The 21,568-nt window shown below is 44.3% G+C and overlaps 1 protein-coding gene across 1 annotated transcript in view; it reads left to right on the plus strand.

Annotated features, from left to right (window-relative positions):
- The window catches only part of CD247 (CD247 molecule), a gene marked incomplete at its 5' end in the record, with an annotated part of 57,229 nt that overhangs the window by 29,737 nt on the left and 5,924 nt on the right, over positions 1-21,568 (plus strand). The window contains 3 exon segments of the mRNA XM_075173116.1: positions 16,062-16,168; positions 19,461-19,514; positions 20,967-21,050. Of these exon segments, the coding sequence (XP_075029217.1) occupies positions 16,062-16,168; positions 19,461-19,514; positions 20,967-21,050 (245 nt within the window).

The following is a 21,568-nucleotide window of genomic DNA, read 5'->3' on the forward strand; positions in this document are numbered from 1 at the left end:
GCCATTAAGATTGTCTGCATAAAACGCACTCTTTCTCGGCCTTTTGACAAGTACTCAGGAGGTTTGTGCATCAGTTGTTTGGGTAGGATCGGTCTGATTTCAACTCATTATAATCACCTCAATGCTTGTTCTATAGATTTTCATTCCTGTGTAACCTAGTAAGGTTATAAAGTATATTTTTAAATAAAGTCAGACATGATTTTGCTGAAACAGTTAGGGTTCCGCGCTTTTGACTGGTGCATTTGCGATTTGAGGAACTCGGATACAAACAACTGGGAGAGTATTGCCAAATTCTCTATAATATTGCAAGCAGCATGCGGAACCGACTCCTTTCACTTTTACACTTCTGCTCGATAATAAAAATAAAATACAATTCCTGACTGAAAATAAGTATGTTAATTTTGCTTCATCAGTTGCAAAGTGAGTAATTATTGAACAAAATGGCTATACATTTTTTCCATGAAAATGCTGGTGTCATCAGCCACACTAGAATAAGCACAAAACATTTCTGTGGTAATTAGTAGAGCCTGTCAGGGTTTCTGGAAGTCAAAAGAGTTCACAACTTGACCCACATGTCTTAATAACTTTAATCAAAGCTTTTATTATCAATTTCAGCACTGATAGGTAACTGCATGGATGGTAAAATTTAAGCTGCTCATATGCTAGTAGAACTTGATCATTCATCTACCATGTGTTTGCAGAAGAGGAATATGATCTTGATTAGAAGCAAGTCTGTATGCAAACAGACAAATGTAATCCCTTCACTATAATTGCACTAATCTGCTAGGATAATTTTGTTTTTAAAATATAATTTACTGACACTTCATAAAAAAAATGAAAGTACAACCAACTTTGAAATATGATTTTTTTTTTTTTAATCTTCATTATTCAGTTATGCCTTGAATTACAAATTGGCTGTGCATGAATTCTAATCGTGCCTGGTATCTGGTATCCAGTTATTCTGCAGATAGCATAAGCAGCTGCAGAATTTAATGTAGTCTCTTAAAAGCTGCAGAAATACTAATCTCTGAACAGCCTATCTAGACGATATTTCTAAGCCATAGTCAGCTGAGAATTTTAAATTAAGCAGGATATTCAGTGTGATACTTTATTTAGCTTTACCTAGGTTATAAATCTCACCATAAAACTGTCATTCATTTACTGCTCCTAAAGAGTACATAATAATTTTCTCTAGGATTTGTTAAGTATTTTTTTGCCTTATATGTTCGCAATATTATAATAGTGTTAGAAATGTGATAGGGAAAAGAGAAGAAATATTGCTTCCAAGGTGGTAAACTATGTCTTAAAACTGTAGGCTTTGGATCACTGATTCTTAGCATGGTAATAAAATACCTGAACAGATGCTATCTCTGTCCGAGGTGGCTGGACTTTTTCTTTTTTAGGGACTTTAACTATTCTGATCATAAACTCATGAGACCGAGATACATAACGGTGGGGCACTGGAGGAGGCTTGGAGCAGGGAAATTTGGCGTTAGGGGGCTTACAGCACTAGTTTGGTAAAATAATATTATCTTAGGACTATGCAGTTTTGCTTATTATTTCTCTGTTGAAATTTTCTTCAGTGTTTTCTTCAGCATACGAAATGCAATGTATTTGTTTAATTTAAAACAATGTTTGCTCATTTATACCTCTAGCTATAGCTGAATATAGATCTGTGTGTATGTTTTTAATTTAGATAAAAAAACACTATGTGACAGTGGATGCCATTGTATTCTAGAAATTTCAGGTGACTGCATGGAATCTGTTAGGTAATGACTTTTTGTGTCATGTCCAAGCTGAAAATTGACCGACAGGACAAACACATAGTGAATTTTTCCCCATCGTTTTTTGTAAATCAGTTTTATATTCTAAACAATATCAGGTCGAGCAGGTTATAAAGCCAGACTTCTTTTGCTTCATGCACATGGACTTTTCTCTTAGACCTTTGTATCATCTTGTCCATGTGCTGTGCTCTTCCTCAATGAAATTGTTTGGAGAGTTAGATGCATACGTTTGGGCCTGTGCAATGAACTGAACCATCTGGTCCTTCCTGCCTTTTTTTGCCTTATAGTAAATCATTCTAATGTAGCTCTTGTAATGGACTTCGAGTAAACCATTGCTAATTTTTGTTAATAAAATAGAAATACTCACTTTGGGATGGATTTGTATAAAAATAATGCTGTTTAAAGTGAAGCGTTCGGAGACAACTATTTTTTTTCCTGGCCTTTGATGTGTGAATGAATTGCAGAAGAACAAATTGTAAAGTTACTCTGAAAGCACCGTAGAACACAGCAAAACTAATGAAAAGAGTAAATATAACATTTTTTTCTGGAAAATAACTTTTAACATCATAGCTCTCAAACTTAAATTTGTTACAGTAAGTAAAGATTTCTTGTCTAATGAATATTGTGTTAGAAAAAACATTTGTGTCTATCTTTTAATTATTGCTTATCACTACATGTTTCATGTGTCCTTGAAGGTATGTGCATGCCTGCTTTGGGACTAAACCTATTTTCATGAAATTAAATGGCCTGTGCTGACTTCTGTTGAAATCAATGGTGTGGAGAATGAATTCACCCCATTACAGAACCTGGTCTTTAGTGGGAAGAGAACTGGGCCATTTATTTACATTCACTTGTGTTTCTTCCTCCATTTGGATGCAATAAACCTGAATATAGTCCTCTTGAGTGCTATCCGTTTGAATAGCTTTACTTTTTTTGTCTGGAAAAACAGGGTAACTTCTCCAAACAGTTTTCAAGGGATAGATTGAAATAATTAATGCACATCTAATGGCTAATTTGGTGGGATAACACTTTGCTTAATGGGATTAATTCCATGCTTGCATATACAAGAAACTCCCAGAGGCACAAATGAGGCTATTGCAAAGCACCTTGGAGTAGCATTTGTCCCTTGTACCTTCCCTCTTTCCCTCTATCATATAAGGAATACACACTAAGTCCAGGTGTGAGTGAATTATGGATTAATCAAAGCTAATCTCAAAAAAGCATTTGTATTAAGGGAGAACAGTGTTTTGTTTTATACAAGCCCGTGCGTTATCTGGGCAGCCCAGCTTTATGTTACATATTTTAAGTAGTACAATAAACAGTTCTGTGGCAAGAAGAAATTTTAATGGATAGAAGTATAAGAAGGATTTTCATAGACAGTACATAGCAAAAGTAAATGTAATGCTAAGGATCCTTTTCACATTTAGAAGAAAATTTATTTCCTGTGGGCATTTGATCATTTGGCAATCTTTCACCCCATCCAACAGTTCTGTAACGGCACTTTCCAACTCTGTGCTTCAAATAAAGCTTACCTAAGCTCCGAGTGTTATGAAAAATGGAGCTCGTATATATTTCCTTTGCATTCTAACTCCGTCTCGGCTGCACATAGAAAGTAAACAAACACAGTTTCCAGGCAGTCTTTTTATCTGTCTGCACATCTTGGAGGCTTCCCGATAAAGCCTTTTGTGGGGAGAGAGAGGGTGTTTAAAGTAAGTATAATTCGAAAATTCTTATCCATTTTAGAAGCAGCATTAAAGACCTTAAAAGAAACGTGTTTTATGAGATTGACAAGCAATTAGATCATTGTACTGATTGTGCAATGCATAATTCTACACTTAGAAAATTAGTTGGAGTGAGAAAAATCGGAGTGAACATAATATCCCATCTTAAGTGGCTGTTTCAGGTATTTGCTCTAAAACTCTAAGGTACAAACAGAATTGTTCTGTAAACTATATCTGGTAAGTGGCTGAGAGCTGCTTGTCTCCTTGTATTTATTCCTTGCATCTTCATGTAATCTAAATGCTCTAGAAATAGCTATGACTTCCCTCCAGGAAAACAAAACAAATCAAAATCCAGTCATAAACAGCAAGGTGGGATTTCTGTGTGCAGTGTTTCTGGAAAAATCTTTTCCTAAAAATCCCGAAGAAAAACCAATAGGGTAAATTCAGTGCTGTAGATGAAATTAGTTTAGATCGCTGATGATAGCTCACCATTCCAGGTTCCTTATACTGATTTACATGACCTAGACAGAGCTTTTCAGCAAAGGGCCCCTCTGTTTCTACATGCTTTACAAAGTAGGATGTACGCATACTAAACTTCACAAATAAGCATTGGTGGCTTATAGCACTATACACGTTCTTATCGGCCTTGTTTCCTAATGAGATCAACCTTATGCAGTCACTGTCTTTATCAGTTGGCCCGTTTCCACCAAATTTAACAGAGGGGTTAAGGTGTCATTAGGCAATTAAATTTATCCAGGTTTCATGAAGACTGACGGCTGGATGGAGGGAGGAACTCAAGGCAGTGCCTGTGTGGCAGCGGCACAAGCTCAGCAGGGACCTGTTTAGGCTGCCGTTGGCCGGCTGATGGACCTCCACAGCAAATACCACCACTGGGCAAGGCTGGAGTTGTGTGACCTGCAGGGACGTGAGGGTGAGAGAAGGTTTAAGGCGTGTTTGGAGATGCTGGAATTTTTTTTTTATAGTGTAGGAACAAAAATAGAGGGAGAAGAGGAAGCAGAGATTTGCATCTGGGCATATAAAATGAATACAAATTAGTATGACGAGTGATTTCAACAGGCTTTTTTTCCCCGTTTGTGCTGACTTTATGTGTCTAATTCAACTTGTTCTTGGTTTAATGCAAATACAGATCAACCTCTGAAATCCCATCTCTATCATCATATGTGCCTGATGGTATAAAAAGAATAGATCCTGCAGCGTTCATTTTGGTGGACTGGTGTCTAACTCTAGTACTTACTCTGGTGGATTGACTGTTACTGTAGAATATTGCCATTTTTTTTCCTTTACAAAAAACGTGCAAAAATCTCAGCGTGTTAATGTTCAAATACTTTCTTCTTCTGCCCCTCTGAGACCAGCACGTTCAAGAAATCTCAGGGTCTTTAGTGCATTCCTGTCATCGTCCCATCCTTTTTTCAGCATGCAGAACATGAGCCGGTCACTTCGTCATTAAATGCTTGCAGGAATCGATGGAGATTTCCTGGATAAGAGGGAGTGTAGAATTTGGCCTGTGTTTTTCAGACAGGCTGACCCAGAGCATTGCTATGGGTCACTAAAGCTTTGTGCAACATTGTCTGTAATTATCACTAGCAAGCGAACTCTGAAGTTGAGCCTCTTTTGAAAAATGATTTTATGTTATTAATAGGTCTACGATGTAAGCTTAAATACAGAGTGGTTACCTGGACTGTCAACAACATAGAACACTGAAAAATTTAAAACTGCAAAAAATAAATGCTTTTCCAGAAAGCCTACAATGCTAAGGATTTTCTCCTTTACAAAAAATGCAATTTTAATACCCATATTATACATCAACAACAGAAATTATTTATTTTTTTCCTATTGCTGCAGCATTATATTCTCAAATTTGGCGTCCTTACTAATTTTAGATAGCTTTGCTTGGAAACTGTCATATTCCCTTTCAGCACAGTGGTTGTTATGACCAATGAACAATTGGAAAAAATACTGTTAATACAATAGACATTAACTACCAGAATAGATATCAGGCATGACTGGAGACTTTACTTAATATTTATAAAAGCAGTTTGATGGCCAACAGATACTTCTGTTAACACTTCTCATTTGTTAGTAGTGATGTAGAGATATATTTTAATGTATGTATTGAATACTGGAAATAACTCGATAAATTTTAATACTACTTGCATACACTGTAGTTATGGGTGAAGCATAATTGTTTACTTTCATCTCAGTCACAAACACTGACATAGGACGGTTTGAACTCTTACTGTAAATATACAGGAAATTTTCCTTCTGGTGAGAGCTTGGGGTCCTTTTTCTTTCCTTGTGCTTTTTCCACAAGTCTGTCTCTCCATAGAGAAGCAATTAAGAAGGTACTAACTCCTAGCATCTGAGATTTTGAGAGCATTTCAATATTTTTGACAGTTAAAACATTACTTTCTCTATTCTTATCTTATGGGTGCTAAAATAAAGGTATTCCGTAAAGTCATTAATGATAAGGAAATCCTTTCCTCCTATTTCCCCCACCCCCCACAAGAATGCCTTGCTTTTTAACAGTCCTTAATTCAGTCAAAATCTATATACAGGCTCTTCACACCTGCTGTTTCCTACCTATGTATGAGAAGGTATGTCTCAAAATACAGCCCTTTTTTTTTTTCCTTATCTTGTAATGCGATCTAAGATAAGGTTTTCTAAAAGTGGGTGTAGTCCCTCAGGTGGCTTGTAATAAAGTGTAGTGATGGAGGCGTACCAGCCACAGTTATGTACTTGACAGAGGAACACAGGCCTCAGCAGCGAGGTGCTAACGGGGACATAAACCCATGCCCCTGCGCCCCACTCGCAGATCCATGACTAATGCCCTTTCTCTTTAGCAGTGTTTTACTTTTTGCCATAAAATTTCAGTTGTATAGTTGCTACATGCTATGAAAATGTAAACGCCCCCAAATTAGAGGAAGAACACTTCAGAGGCAGAAGAAGCAATTCCTTCTTTTCTCAAGGGGAATTAGTGAGGGTCCGTGGAATTAGGGTTTGTTCCGAGACCCTTTGCTGAAGGGCTCCGTCGAGGACCCAGGCAAGGTTGGTTGTGATATTTTGCGACAGCTCGTCTGTTGGCTCTTTTTTATGAGGCCTGTGAAATGCTTCATGTTCAGAGTGTTGTCTTCAGAGTGGAATATTCCCCAATGGTAGTAGTAGTATTGCTAAGCTTTGGTGAGCAATGCTGCGAAAAGAATATGCAGGGAATTAATATTAAACCAAATCCTTACTCAACCTTTCTCTTTACTCAGTACGTAACTGCCGTTGCATGGATTTTTGTCTGTGCATCTCCTAGCAGAGGCAGGACATGACACGCACGGCTCTCCATGAAGTGGGTCGGTAGCAGAGGGCTGAAGGCCTGCTCTGAAACCTCTCCCCCCCAATGTGTGTAGCTACTACAACGTATGGAGCCTCGGCCGTTGGGGCCGGTATAACCTTCTTCCTGCCTGATAACCTGAGGCCGCCACTGCCTCTGTAAGATGATTTAACTGTTTCTCTGCTTGACACCAAGCTTCACTAGTAATTTCTTCACTCTCAGAAGCTTTCTTGCAAGTGGAGTCTGTACAGGGACTGCAATGAAAACATCCTGAGACTTTGCAAGTCTTAAAACAGTCTGCTCCCAGTTGTCCTGCTGGATAAGCTAAAGTAAATCTTGTAACCTTTCTGTGGCTTTGCATATGTCTACCTTCCTTATGATTCAGTCATGATATTTATCTGCTGAAAAACATTATATGAGGAATGTATTGAAAGCCTTGGGTGACAGCCACCTGGGTTTTGAAAAATGTTGCTACAGGCTTAACCTAAAAAAGTGGATGGCTTTCATTATTGGGGGTTTGGTGCCATTCCTGACACCGGCTCTTTTGGCACGGGTTACATCTGGTGCTGTCAGTGAGCTTAGGTGGAAAGGAAAACTGGTTTCATCCCAGTAGGATTAGCTGTGCTTGAGCGTATGGTCACGGCTCCTGTAATTGTCGCAGCTTTGGTCTGTGTTGGCTGCAACGCAAGGAATTGCTCATGGGCTGACTTACGTCTGTAAATAGGCTTGTAGCTGCAGTTCTCCCTCCAGCACCTCCACCCTGAGCTCGCATCATTGTGATGGAAAAGTTTCCTACTTTTCGTCTCTGCTTGCAGCTGATCAAGAGAGTAGCAATTGAGCTAAGTCTGAGACAAAACAGCCCTGTTAAGTCTCTTGTTGGGCTTGTGCACCTCTGCACTTAGTTTGACACGAGCCGTGAAATCAGAGTAATCCCTCCCTGCACTAACTCTGAGACAAGAAGAAAACACACTGATACGGCTGTGCTTGCTGTCTGACTCTGAATAGTTTGTGTGCAGATATGTCTATTACTTTATTATCCAGCTAGTAGAAAGCCATTTCTCACCAACAGTGATAGCCAGCATAAGCTTAATGACTTTCGGAAGTCTGAAGCTAGGATAAAAGGGAGTGGGGGGCGCCTTATAAATCTCCCAGTTGGGAACCGTTCTTCATGTTATCAGTATATTTGATTACTGCCATCGGCAGTGAGCTAGCTGCAAGCTGTTTAACATAACCATACTTCCACTGCTTTTTGTAAAGTCTAACTTAAAAGTGCTAATTTAAAGTGCGAGGGAAACGTCTGCCACGTCTGTGAGGTGCTCACTGAACAGAGAAACACATCTGATTGCGATCAACAGCATCTTATGTCTGACTTAGTGTCTCTTTCTTCAGCCTTGCGGCATGTAGTCTCTTTGGGATTCCCGGTGAGCCGAGCTGTGTAGACTGAATTCTTTTAAGCATTCCTCCATCATGTGCATTGGGTTGTAGAAGCTAAACCTGAAAAGGCCACCTAATAGTAAATCAGTCTGGGGTGAATTGCCGTTGTGGGATGCACAGACAGAATTGGTTGGGGAAGAGAAGGGGTACGTGACCTAGAAACATCCATTTGAGTAAGTCTTGCCTCTTGGGACACTTAACACCAGACTGGATTAGAAAATTGAAAATTTACAGCGGGGAACATCTTTTGCATTAACTAGATTAAACTTCTGCTATCCCTGATGAAGATGGGTCTAGTAAAAGCATGTGTCTAATCTAAAACCCCTGCAAAAGCTGAAAGAGCTGCAGGGCTTGCCTCTGTCACCTGAGCTTGTCGGATATCCATGTTCTGCAATCGCCCTACGCATGCTTTGCTGTCTCTAGGAGGCAACATCAGGTTTGCTTCAGGAAAGCCCTTTGCACCAAGTTCTTGCAAAACTGAGAAGTGAAAGCAGTTGCTTTTTCTGAGAATGACTGACTGTTTTGATGAAGCGAGGAGTCCCCTTCCAGAGATGAGCAAGGCACTCCCCTCCTCTCTATTTCTGACGAGACTCTGGAAGGGTTTGGAGGGCGAAAGATTGCCTTATTTAATTATATGTTCAAAGTTAATCTTCTTCACCTTCAGACTGGAAAGGTAGGCCATTTATTGTTGTTTTCTACACGCACCGGTTTCTCTTTCCACAAATCGGACAGCTGTTGGAGATCTTCCTGTCTTGCTCCTGTTACAGTGCCCTGGACTTTTTATTAGTCTTTATTCCATGATGTGCTAGAAAATGTTTGGCCCTTTGTGGCATTAGAACCTTTTCCTTCTTTTGAATCTATTTCTTCCCAAATAAATCAGAAGGAAACTTACATTATTTGAACTTTGTGATAGTGCCTCCCTGAAAGGAAAGGGATCCTAGAAGGCGTATGAAGGGCTCACGAGGATTCTAAAGCACTTTAACTTGACCTCCTATTTCCATAGTGCTAACATTCTTTGGCATAAAAAAATGGAAGCTAATGACTTGAAATACTTTCCTTTTTTAAATGTAATTATTCTGGCTGCCTAACATCTAGTATTGTAACCTGAATCCTGATCATATCAGCAGTTTGCTCCTTGGCCTTAAAGCTGAGCATAGGCACGAGGTGTGCTTTTGGCCATGTTGTGTTTCATAAATATGTGATGGTGTATTGATGACAAATACAAGAGTCTTCCTCAGCGCTAAAGGAACTGGTGATGAGGAAAAAAAACCACACAGTAATGTAAACAGCTTTTAACTTTTTTGCCAAGGCAAGTGGCTCATATGAAAAGACAAACCTGGAATTTTTTTCAGGCAGCAAGCTTGATGGCATTTTGCTGCGGTGGGGTTATTGTATCTTCCTGTGTTAAGAGCCTGCTGGCTTTCCTTGGGTGTCTTGGTTTTGCAGATATGGTAGTGGGGAAGTTTTATGTTGAAAGTGTTACTTGGCCTTGTAATCTTAATATAATTTAATGATTAACAGGACTATCTTTAGTCTCTGCATAAAGGGAGAAGCCTCTTGACTTCACATACTTGGTTTGATGCAAGGGATACCTTTCACTTCACTCATTTCCGTTAACTGGCTACCATGCACATCAAACCTGTTAATACACCATGCCTGGTGTAATCCAGGCCTTTTCTTCCCTCAGTTGTTTTTGCTCAGATTTTTCCATCGATATGCCCGAACAATGGCATGGAGGAGCCTCTTCCTTCTGCGAGGGAAGGAGGATTTGGCCTCTGCTTCTTCAGTCTTGGAGTATTCCAGGTTTGTTTATTATTTATATCTATGAGTAAAACCCATAGAAACATATAAATATAAATAAATAAAACCCAGGATAGATATGTTCTTTATGAACAGGATTATCTTTAGTAATTTTAGGTGTCTAACTTTTAGGCATTTACTCTGGGCCGTCTCTTCAGATGCAAGCCTGTATACACTTGAAGTGAAGCACCGTGGGGGGTGCTCGTTTCTCTTCCTTTTCTGCCCCGAGCCCAGGCAGCTCTCTTGGGTTCAGCATCTTGCTTTCAGACAAGCAGCAGCGAGGCAAGATCCATCACGCCCGGCCTCTCTCTGCGTTCGACCTCCGTAGAGAAAATCTGGTGGGCGCCTGATGTGCGGCGTGGCGGCGGTGGCAGCCGCAGCTGTGAAAGTCTGTCCCCCGGGGGGGTCTGGAAACACAAACCTGCAGCAGGAGGTTTTTGGAAGATAAGGGGTAGAAGAGAGGTGAATTGCATGCAGCAACTGTGAGTTCCTCAGATCACTGCTGGTGGAGGACGGTGGCGTCTGAGAAATGCTGCCTGCTTCATCCTGGCGCGTAGCTGTGGCAGCTCTCGGTTGCTGGGAGAAGGCACTACAGTTTCTGCCTTTAAACACCTTCGTATGTAACTGCAGTTGCATCAATCTATCTCTTGTGCTGGGATTGGTTTTCATGGGCTTCACTGAGAAACTCAGTTTTAGGGAAGATAAAACTCTTCATTTATAACCATGTTACTGAATTTTGGTAACCCCTAAAAATAAAACTCTTAAATGTTTTGAGGGCCATGGGAGAGAGAAAATTTTATGGTGCACAGATTTGATCTGAATTTACAAGTAGTTCCGTTTTTACGGTCTGTATTTCTTAAACTATTACCAGGAACCATGGTCTAACTCAATCCGGATGCACACTAAAAATGTCGGAGGGGGAAAATCCTATTTAAAAAAAATGCGCTGGCATGTTTCAAGGGTCTGGGCCATGTTTCAGTGGTTCGCTTCAGCAGATCCCCGTTGGAACTGGCTGCATTGAGCCAGCAGTGGGGGCCAGCCCTGTGGACCAGGCCCCGGGCAGCCTTGGGGTGCAGCATCCGCCGATCGTGCCATGTTTTGGAGCGGGGCGGATGTGTCTCGACGTGGGTTTTGGGATTCCCCCGCTGTCTCCAAGCCTGGAGCAGGGGAGCAGCCGGCGAGGCACGCAGGCAGCGGGTGGGCAGGTGGCTGGAGATAAACCCGTGGCCACATGCAGGAAAGCTGGTGCTGGGCCTGAGCCAGGGGGTTGAAACTGCTCTCCGAAACCACACGGCGCAGGGCGGGCTGCCGTGCAGCGCTCTCGAGGCGGGTGCCCGCAGCGTGGCCTCCCTTGCCGGCCCCCGGGCTTCCTCTCTTTCGGCTACCGGGGTTGCTGTCTTCTGTGGCTAAAGGGTTTTTTCTCACTCGCTTGTCACCAGCAGTTGGTGTGGATTACTTTTTTTTCCTCCCTCCCCTCCTTTAAAGAGTAAAAGGCCGCAGGGGGTTGTTGGGGGGGCGCTGGCAGTGCTGCTCCGGGGGCGTGAGTGGGGAGCAGGCCGGGGTCCGGGCGTGTGTGTGCACGGACCTGCAGCGGCACGAGAGAGTGCCCGGGCATAGAGGAGGGCAAGGCTGCCTCGCCGGGTGGGAGGAGGGAAGAAGAGGGGAACAAAAGTGCAGGCTTTGGAAGAAAGAGGTGCTGGGAAGAAACTTCTCAGCGGCAGAAGCGCAGCTTGGGAAAGAGTCCCAAATGTGGTGGCAGGCACCTGGGGTTTGGGATTGAGAAGAGCTGGCAACCTTGTCACGAAAAGCAGCAGTGCCCCCCTTACTGACTCTGTCTCCTTTCCTGCCACCTCGTCTGCTATGGCTCTGCCAGCCCTTACTCAGCCTGTGTCAGCTCCTTGTACAGAGCTTTCCGTAGCTTCTCCTGTACAAACTCCTAAAAAAAATAGTAATTACCTAATGGTGTAAGTTGCATAGTTTGTTTCTGGTTTTCCTTGACATCCCGGTGGTCTATGAGTAAATGTCATCCCCGCTGTGCAATGGTAGATCTAACTGTGCAGCTACTTGCATAGGAGCACATGGTGAGCAAGAGTAAGTGCAAACTTTCTGATTGTTATTCCTTCAGATCTTGCTTCCCTCCCGAGCAAGAGCACCACTTTGACCTCTTCCTTAAGCCCTTGTGTATTTGTGTACCTAGATGTCGACTTGTGACTCAACTCCGTTTTGATGCCTGGAGAGAGAGATGCTGTTTGAGCCACGTTTAAGCAGTAAGCTTGACATCATTTACAATGCAACGTAAACTGTATTCCCCGCCAGGCTGTGACTTGACATTAGCTGTGCCGCATGCCTGTACTTAGACATCTTGCTTTAAAACCCTGCTGTATTTTACTGGACTGCTGAAATTTGGACTGGTAAAACACTGGTATATGAATATTGAAAAGATGCTGTGCAACTCACAGTAGGCACTGGGTAACCTGTAAGGTTAACAGAGTGGGAATTACCAGTGAAATGTTTATTATTTGTGCTTTGCTCTGCAGGAGGCAGCAGAGCGTGACTGCTCCCTCAAGCCTGGCAGGCTTGCCTCTGCCCAGCTCCCATCATCAGCCCATCCACTGCAGCGGTGTGGCCTCAGCCCCCCAAACCACAGCTCAGGGCTGATGAGGGGCAGAGAGTACATTTTAGTGGTGCTTAAGGGACTGGCCTTCTGTTTGTGCATGTTGTGCAAATATTGAAGAGGTAGTAACCCCTCCTCTGGCGATTTAAAAACCTAATCTGATCCTTTTCACAATCATCCATCATGAATGGATGCTAGCTGTTTTGACTGCTACTTGTTCATTATGCTTCATATCTCTTTGACCTTTGTTTCAATAGGCTTTGTATCTTTTGTCGTCTTCTTTCTCTCGCTTTCCAATCCGGAAAGCTGTTGCAAAGGTTATTATTTAGGAAGTGCTTTGTACCTTTTTTTTTTAAAGAATACAGAAATCAAACGTATTAAGGAAGGAAAAGACATGAACTAATTAATTTTCTTGGTTTGTTTCTAAACGTTGGACTTGATCGTTGTCTCAGTACATAGTTTTCCAGGAACCATCACAGCCAGACTGTGTCTAGCAGAATTTCCCTCATTGAACAGCTTTAACCCATTACCTGGGGTGCCGGAGGAGGCCAGGCTGCCCCAGAGAAGCACCCTGTAGGCACTTGGGCAGCTCCGCAGAGTCAGCCAAGGTTGACCACGGCTGACACAGAGTTACGGTTAAGTCCCCTGCATTCTTGACTTCTCCTCCACAGTCCTCCATGTCTCCTGCTCGAGCTCCTCCTGGTCTGGGGAGTTTATTAGTGCTGGAGAAATACTGGGCTTGAGGTGACAGTGTGAACATGCCCTGCTTTGCTACAGGAAGAGGGGAGTCAGGGCCAGGATCCCCAAAGCCCCCTTCAGCAGCAACTCAGATGCCCCCGGCTGCCTGGCTCTGGCTGGCTCTGTGCTGGGCTGTTCGCCTTCCTTACATTGTATTTCTGATCTGGGCGCAGCGCTGGGAAACCCTGAGCTGCTTCTGGACACATCCAGCTCGAGGCCAGGGTACGCTGGGGCAGACTGCTGCACTGCGCGAAAGCAGCTGAATTACTGCTGGAAACAAATTGCCTCTGGATGCTGTACAGCTGTATTCCCCGACGCTGCATTTTAGCTACCAAGTCTAATGCGATTCAAGCTGGTTTTGTGTTGAACCAACTCTGGCGTAAAACATTGTCCTGTGGCTGTTTAGAAGAAAAACTCTAGGAAGCTAATCTCAGCTTGTTTGTTGGTTTAATAGACAATGTTGGGCAAATAACTTAATCTCTCTGTCTCCGTTTACCCCATGTATATGAGGCTTTATAATCCTGAAAAAACTGTGGTGAAAGAATATTGTTTATAAAGTGCTTTGAACCTTATTTTTAAAATAATAGAAGTAGGAGGGGAAGAAGTAAAACCATCTAGGATCTTAATTTATTTTCATGCATTTGTTTCTAACCACATGATTTAAAAAAATGAATGCAAACTCCTAGTTCAGACAAGCAAACAAATCTCCTGTTTGGAAATTTTTTTTTTTTTCTGGCTGTGTTAGGCTCTCAGTGGGAACAGTGATTGTACCTTCATCTGCTTGAGAATTTACAATTACGTTACCAAGTATCCAGGCACGGCTTGTCAGGCACGCTTTATACAAATTGCACACTTCAGCAGTGCGACAGGCCATCATCAGTAACTTTATTTCTGCGAAGGAGACTTCCTCATGGTGGTGTGTACTGCCTGGATGTCATCTGCAAGTTTCTTCTAATGAAATTGTCAGCATGGCCTGATGGGCCGGGGAGAAACCCCAGCACGCAGGATGGTCCCGCTCTCAGCACTGGAGTAAGTCAGCACCTTGAAGCTCTGCAGTGAGTGGTTCAACTACCCTCCATCACATGTGGTTAATAAGAACTGCCATATTTTGTTCACCTTAGGAAGGAGATGAATCATACCAATTCTTTTCAATTTATTTTCATTGAAGGGCTTCGCAGGCTCTTGATCATTCTTGTCTTTCTCTTTTGAAGTCCCTCCAATTCTTTGTACAAAGCACATCTCAGGTTCATTTTTAAGTAAGTGATTTATTTTAATAACTGTGCAATACAGCTTTTCCTTTGGGTATGGACCTGGAGTTGTATATTGGATCTCATCAGGCTTCTTGACCTGAATTGCTTTGATTTTTTTTTTAGCTACATTTGTGAGCTTACTATATGTTTATGAACGGATACAGGGGCAGTTTCATCAGTTTTAGCTGCTGAAAACCAACAATATTACTGTGCCCTGCTTGATGCGGTCACAGTATAAACATATGCAATGTTGATTAGGAAACGAACATCAACATCTTCTGAGTAACAATTTTATTGAGCTCTCAATTAGGGTAGTAGTAGATTTTTCTCCCTCAGAAAAGTTTTAACACTTCTTTTAAAAACAAATAAAAAATAAAAATCACCTGGGGCGATCCATCCAACAAGAGGCAGCCAGCTGAGGTTGCTGTGCAGGGAATTCATGTTTAAAACCTTCCTCTCAAACCGAAAGCACATCAGGGTGTCTCATGGGTATCTCATCTCATAGATGTGTCCTGACTCTGGAGTTAAAAGTCTGTCTCTCCTGCCCATAGTTCCTTTCTCATGATTAGTGGTCTCCAGCATCCCCAAATGGGGAGTCCAAGAGAACTGTCACAGACAAGACACTGCAGCTTTATGGTTACAATATATAACTTGGGATACGGGAGATGCATCTTCAAATTCCTCTTCTGAACAAAGTAGAATAGTGGTTTCAGCCTGGATCTCCAGCCAACTGTGGTGGTGTCAACCTTTCTTTACATTTAACACAAAATTTTGTCCTGAGAAGCCCTTCCCTAAAATTTTGTCCAAATGGGTGTATTTTCTCACACACATACAAGTTTTAGCTGATGAAGGAATCCCTAACCAGCCCAGTAATTAATTCCTGCAGGAGATGCTGCTGGGCTTTCCTAGAAAACAAATGCTCTGTGTGAGGCTTTCTTGCAGTAACTGCGGTGTTAGCGATCCTTGGTTACCTCCATGCAGATCCTGTGCTCGCTCCCTGGCCCGCGCCTGCGAGCTGCGGGGAGCAGAGCCCGGACTCTGTGGGTGGAAACTCTAGGTAAAATGTCCTGTATTGGTGGAGGGAGGTTGCAAACTTTTCCATCCTTGGAGATACTCTAACTCAGCTGGCTGAGGGCCTGGACAGCCTGGTCTAACTGATCCTGTTTAGAGAGAGGATTGGACCTGCAGTAGTCCCTTCCAACCTAATTAATCCTACGATTCTTATTCAGATTTCCATCGTCTCCTTTGCAAATGGACAGACTTGCCCTCATACTGGCTATTTCTTCATGAAGCGCCATGCAGCACTGCCACATTTATGCCGTCAAGCACGCAGTGATACAAATGGCCTTGTTTGTTGATGTATCTGGTGTTTCTGTACAGATGCTGTACCAATTCTTGGACTGACAGACCCAAGACTCTGCTACTTACTGGATGGATTCCTCTTCATTTACGCAGTCATCATGACAGCCCTTTTTGTGAAAGCAAAGGTCAGTCTATCCAAATACTGATGCATTTGGCTTTGGTGGTGTAAACAAGTTGGGCTTAGCTGGAAAGTGGGGGTGGAGAGGAAGCATGTCTCTTAGAATAAGACTTTTTTATTTTTTTATTCTCTCTTTTTTGTTTTTTTATTTTTTACTTTCCTCCTTTTCTGGTGCCAACCTGAGCAATCTGGGGGAGTTCCTTCTGAGGGCTCATGAATGGAGGGAAAGAGAGTATATGAGAGTGTTGTGGTTTAACCCCAGCCAGCAAATCAACCCCACGCAGCCGCTCGCACCCCCTCCCCCGCCCCCCGCCTCCGGTGGGATGGGGGAGAGAACCGGGAGGGCACAAGTAGGAAAACTCCCGGGTTGAGATAAAAACAGTTTAATAATTGAAATAAAACGAAGTAGAACAGTAATAATAACAATGAGAACAACAACAATAACAGAATGTACAAAGCAGATGATGCACAGTGCAACTGCTCACCGACCGCGTGTCACGAACGGGGGCGAGCCTCCCCCCCCCCACCTGGTTTTTATACTGAGCATGATGTCACATGGTATAGAATACCCCATTGGCCAGCTGGGTCCACCACCCCGGCTGTGCTCCCCCTCCCCGGTGCAAGCACCACGCACCACGAAGCAACAGCCAAAAAAGCATCAATGGGCCATCCACGCTCCTTTCACACCAAACCCAAAACACAGCACACCCCCCAGGCTACTGGGAAGAAAGTTAACTCTGTCCCAGCCGGAACCAGGACAGAGAGTATTTTGGTTGCAGTCAGAGATTGTAGCTGGGAAACGCCTGATCAACAGTGATGTGGTTTCTTTTGCTGCTTTGTCACTGGGAAGAGAGGAGGGGATATACAGAAAATTCAGGATAAATGCCAAGCTTGTGAAGGATGTATTAAAACTTCTCGAGAAGTCAGACATCTTTGATAGTATGAGTGTGATGATGCAAGTGATATAATCCCAACAACCACAGGAGAGGAGGCAGGGGGACAGGATGGACACAACTTGATGGGCTGTTGTTATCATCCAGCAGCTGTTCAGCACCTAGGGACACTCTTGGTGGCTGTAGTGCACTTCCACGGAAGAAGGTAACGTAATGTGATGGAGGCATGTCCATTTCCAGACATGTACGTGCTCCGAGAGCTCTGCTAATCATGGGAGAGGAGCTGTCTGCCTCTCCCCGGCACAGGGCACTCCAGCGCAATGGTGCTTTCAGCCAAGCCTAAGCAGGCCGAAAGGTGTCTTGGCTGCTGTCTGCACATCTGAACCAGCCTCCTCCCAGAAGCAAAGGCTTGCTGCGCTTGGGATCTCGGCTTGCTTCTCGCCAGGTCGTGGCCGAGATCAGCAGCAGGAGCCCTGACAGGGTGATGCTGTGCTGCTGCTGGTGCCCACCGGCTCTTCAGTGGGATCATTTCTCAGGACTGCAAAGCCAGTGCTGAACTCAGAGGGAGGGAGGGATGTTTGGAGGAAATGAGCAGAACTCGGTAATGGCAAAGGAGAGACCTTTTGTGTTGCCAGCGTAAATCCTGACTGCAGCTGAAAGCGCTGCTCTGGGACTGGAAGTCTTTTAGAGGCTGCTAAAGGGAGGAGCCCCTGGGGCACGCAGAGCCCCACACTACCTGCCGGCAGGAGCTGTGCACCTCGCCTGGTGTGGGGCAGGAGCGCGCTAGTTAAGGAGCACTCGGCATCCGAGGAGGAGCGTGAACCCAGCACAGGGAGCTGCCGCAGCCGCGGTGCGCTCACCAGCCGCTCCTTCCCCCCCACCCAAAGCGTGTCTTAAGCGTGCTGCTGCGGGGGCAGAAACTTGTGTGGTTTCTCCAGCTGGGGCTCCCTGCAGGGGCAGAGCTGGAGCTGGAAATGGCTCAGAGGCAGCAGCCCTCACCTTTAGGCCTGGGAGCACTCGCTGTCCTCCTGGCATGCCTAGCTGTTTGCTGGTAACACGCATAGCGTTCAGCTGCAGCGAGTAAGCTGCTGCATGAGGAAGGCAGCAGAAGGACGGGGAAAGCCATGCCTGTGGTTAGGCTGGAGTCTCGCAGCCAAAAGCAGCAGAGGCGCTGCAGCTGAAACGCCACCATAAGGCACCATAAAGCTGGTGGGGCGCTTTCCAAGGGACCTCTGTCTTGTCCCAAACTTAGGACTTTTTTATAAATCTTCCAAGCTGTGTCATATCTCTAACCTCACCTCCTGGCTGAAGGAATTGTTTGTGGAGGCTTTTGCTAAGGGCACAGCCTCATCTCTGTTGTGAGCTTTTTATTTATGGACCATATAGACGATGCTCGTGAACATTTAGGCTCCTTTGCAAGGAACATGGGTTAGATGCTTGGTAAATTACTGGCCCCACCAAAGGTTCAGTGGCAATAATAGCACTTTCATGGGGAAAGTGGTGGGGTAGGTAATTTGTAATTACTACAAATATGATTTTAAAAAACAAAGTCAAGTTTATCCTATGCCTGAAAACAAATCCATCTAAAAAGTTGCTTTTAACAAAGATTTTAACGTATGATAATAACTGAGGAAAGTTAAAGCAATTAAAACAGAAAGTTAAAGCAGTTAAAACAGAACGCAGTTTGACGCTGTTTTTTGAAAGGACTGGAACACAAAGTAGCTGTTCTCACTGGCCTAAAACTGCTCTTTTTTCCTGAAAGTTTGGCTCAGCAATTAACTGCTCATAAATACTGTGAGGAACAGAGCCAAAGAGTAGCGACAGAAGCGAAAACCTTTATCTACTCGTTAGTTGCCCCTCATGCCAACTTACCATGGTGGCACCGCAGCGTCGCAAGCCAGGTACGGCTCTGGAGGGGCACGGGGATCCCCCGTGCCCTCTGAAGCTGAGGACAGCCAGGAACTTTGCAGGCAGCACTTTTGCTGGAGGACTGGGGTCTCGGGGGGTGCTTTTGGTTGTTAGCAGCCCCAGATACCCAGTTTTTCTTAACACAGGCTGCAATTATGATTTTATAGCCTGATGGAGCTACTTTCAATAGCATAGGATTATGATATGCACAGAATAGGAACGTAAAAGCAGTGGTGGGGGGGTGGAACACTGATGCTTTGAGTAGCAGCGAACTGGTGTTATGTGCAAGTAAAGTGGCTTGGCTGCTGAGAGCAACCTGGCATGTGGATAAAAGTGCCAGTGCAGCAGTGGCTTCTATTGCCTGTAGCCCCATCGGTGCCGCAGGTTGGCTGCTTATGGGTTGCCCTGTTTCTGATGAGAGTAACTTCTAGGAGAGAGGGAGCGAAAGGACTGAATGGAGCCACTGTCTCTCTGTTCATGGTATGGTCTCTCTTCCAGCTTACCCAGGCCTCTGGACCACAGCTGCAACCAGGCCAGGATGATGTGTATAATGTAAGTAACTACTGGTTTTTGTTTGTTTGTTTTCAAATCTGCTACCCAGACAGACCTTTTTGGGCACTTACAGATACTGAATTCCTGTGGATCAGAAAAACTTGATGACCCAGCTAATGAAAGCGATACACCCACGTGTGTAGCAAGCAGCTGTAAGGAGGAAAAACAAAACCTGGCAAGGGCAGCTTCTGTTGTCACTTGTCTGGCTGGATGCTAGATAGATATATGGGCTGTAGGTTCCTGATTTGATCCACTGAGCTGGAGGTATACCAGGAACCCAGACCGTTTCAGAGGCAGTGCGCGGTGTGCTGCACCATGTAACACGCCTGCGAGAGCTCTGCGTGCCTGATGTGCGCGCGCGTAGGCGCTGGACTGTTATATGTGATGTGCGCACCCCAGCTTCACGCCCAGCCCTCTACGCTTGGCTTGCAGCTCTCGCCGATCGCTGTTCCTCGGGCGACTCACAGGCACGCTGCCACCGGTGTTGCCAGTCTTATTTGATGTGGGCTGGAGAAAGGGCAAATGCCCAGGAATGCTGCGTTGCGGACTTTGGGCTACTGTAGCTCTTGTGTCATCCAGTGTGTGGAGCCTGAGTCGTTGCAGCCCGGCTGTCTCTGTCGCCGAGCTTTCCTGTTGCCCCGCAGCGTGAGACCTGTTGTACCAGATCGTACTAGAGGCGAACCTTGTCCGCTGTGCCCTGATCGTAGCCAGTATCAGATGGCTCTTCAGGCAGTGAAAGAGGACAGAGACAAGATCCTGTCCGTCCTTCCTAGCTAAATTGCTCACTCATGGCAGCATTAAACTCTAGCTATTTTTGCTACGTCTAGTTGTCTTTTAATTTTTTTTTTCTCTTACGCTTTTGACCATAGCCACATCCTGTGATGAGTTCTATTGTTTAACTGTGTAATGTATGAACACTAAAGCATTTTTTTCAGTTTAAGAAGTGTTGCCTGTCACCTTTTCAGTAGTACTCTGTCAGCTGTGTTATTCTGACCTGAAATCTCTCTTTTGCCCTCTTCCAAGGTAATCTGTCCCAGATAAGAAATGTGTTGTGCATAAAATTTCTACAGCCACTTGATGCAAATTTAGATGAGTTGTGCTGCAAGAGAAACCAAGCTCGCGGATCTTCACCCACCAGTAGGAGAGAAAGCATGAAAGTCAGAGTCCCTCCCCATCACGTGCTCTCATTTTCAGCTCATTCCTATTTAAGAAAGGCTCTTGGTGCAACGGCTTGCAGTTTTGTGCTGCACAAACCACTTGTTGTCATTTCCATGGCTTAGTCATAGAAATTTTTGTTGACAGTTGCATTAAGGGGTAAAATAATTTCTGGCTCTGTTATAATACTCATGAAGTTGGACACCAAACTGGGTTCCCTTTCTTTTCCTGTGTTAATGCAAGATCTGTTTTCTCGTGATTATAATGTCCGTCGTGCTTCTTGCTTTCTCATTTCAGAAACTGTCTCGTGGACACAGAGATGAGTATGATGTTCTGGGGGCAAAGCGAGGTGCAGACCCTGAGCTAGGCGGGAGACACCAGGTAACTTCCTCCCACACATGTACCTTTTTTCTTTTTATCTGGTTCCTTCCTTCTCGTGTCTAACCGCTGTTTAGACATGCAGGCATTCATCACGTGTTTGCTAAGCACCGGTGCCTTCCTGGAGAGGGAAGAGCAAAATCTGTGTAGTAACTCAGGCGGCTGGCAGCGTGGCGGGGACAAGAGTAAACCTCCCCCCAGCTTTGATCTTTGCCCCTCGCGCCCCCCCATCACTTTGCTGAGAACTTGCAGCCACCCAGAATAGGAAGTGACACCCAGCCCTGGGGCGGATGTGGAGCAGGCAAGGCAGGAGTGGGTGTTTCACGAGCGCTCGCTGCACGTGATGCCACCAAACAAGTGCCAACACAGTAAAGCAGCAGCCAAAACAAGTGTTTCTGCTGCAGAGCCCAACAGTTTCAAAGGAAAAGGGAGGGGAAACCTTCTGCATCAGCATGTAGGGCTTGCCTGCAGGTGACAGCTGTAGCGACTGAGCAGAGAAGAGCTAAGTCTTATCAATTATT

The sequence above is a fragment of the Calonectris borealis genome, chromosome 1 (assembly GCF_964195595.1).
Source record: "Calonectris borealis chromosome 1, bCalBor7.hap1.2, whole genome shotgun sequence".
NCBI lineage: Eukaryota > Metazoa > Chordata > Aves > Procellariiformes > Procellariidae > Calonectris > Calonectris borealis.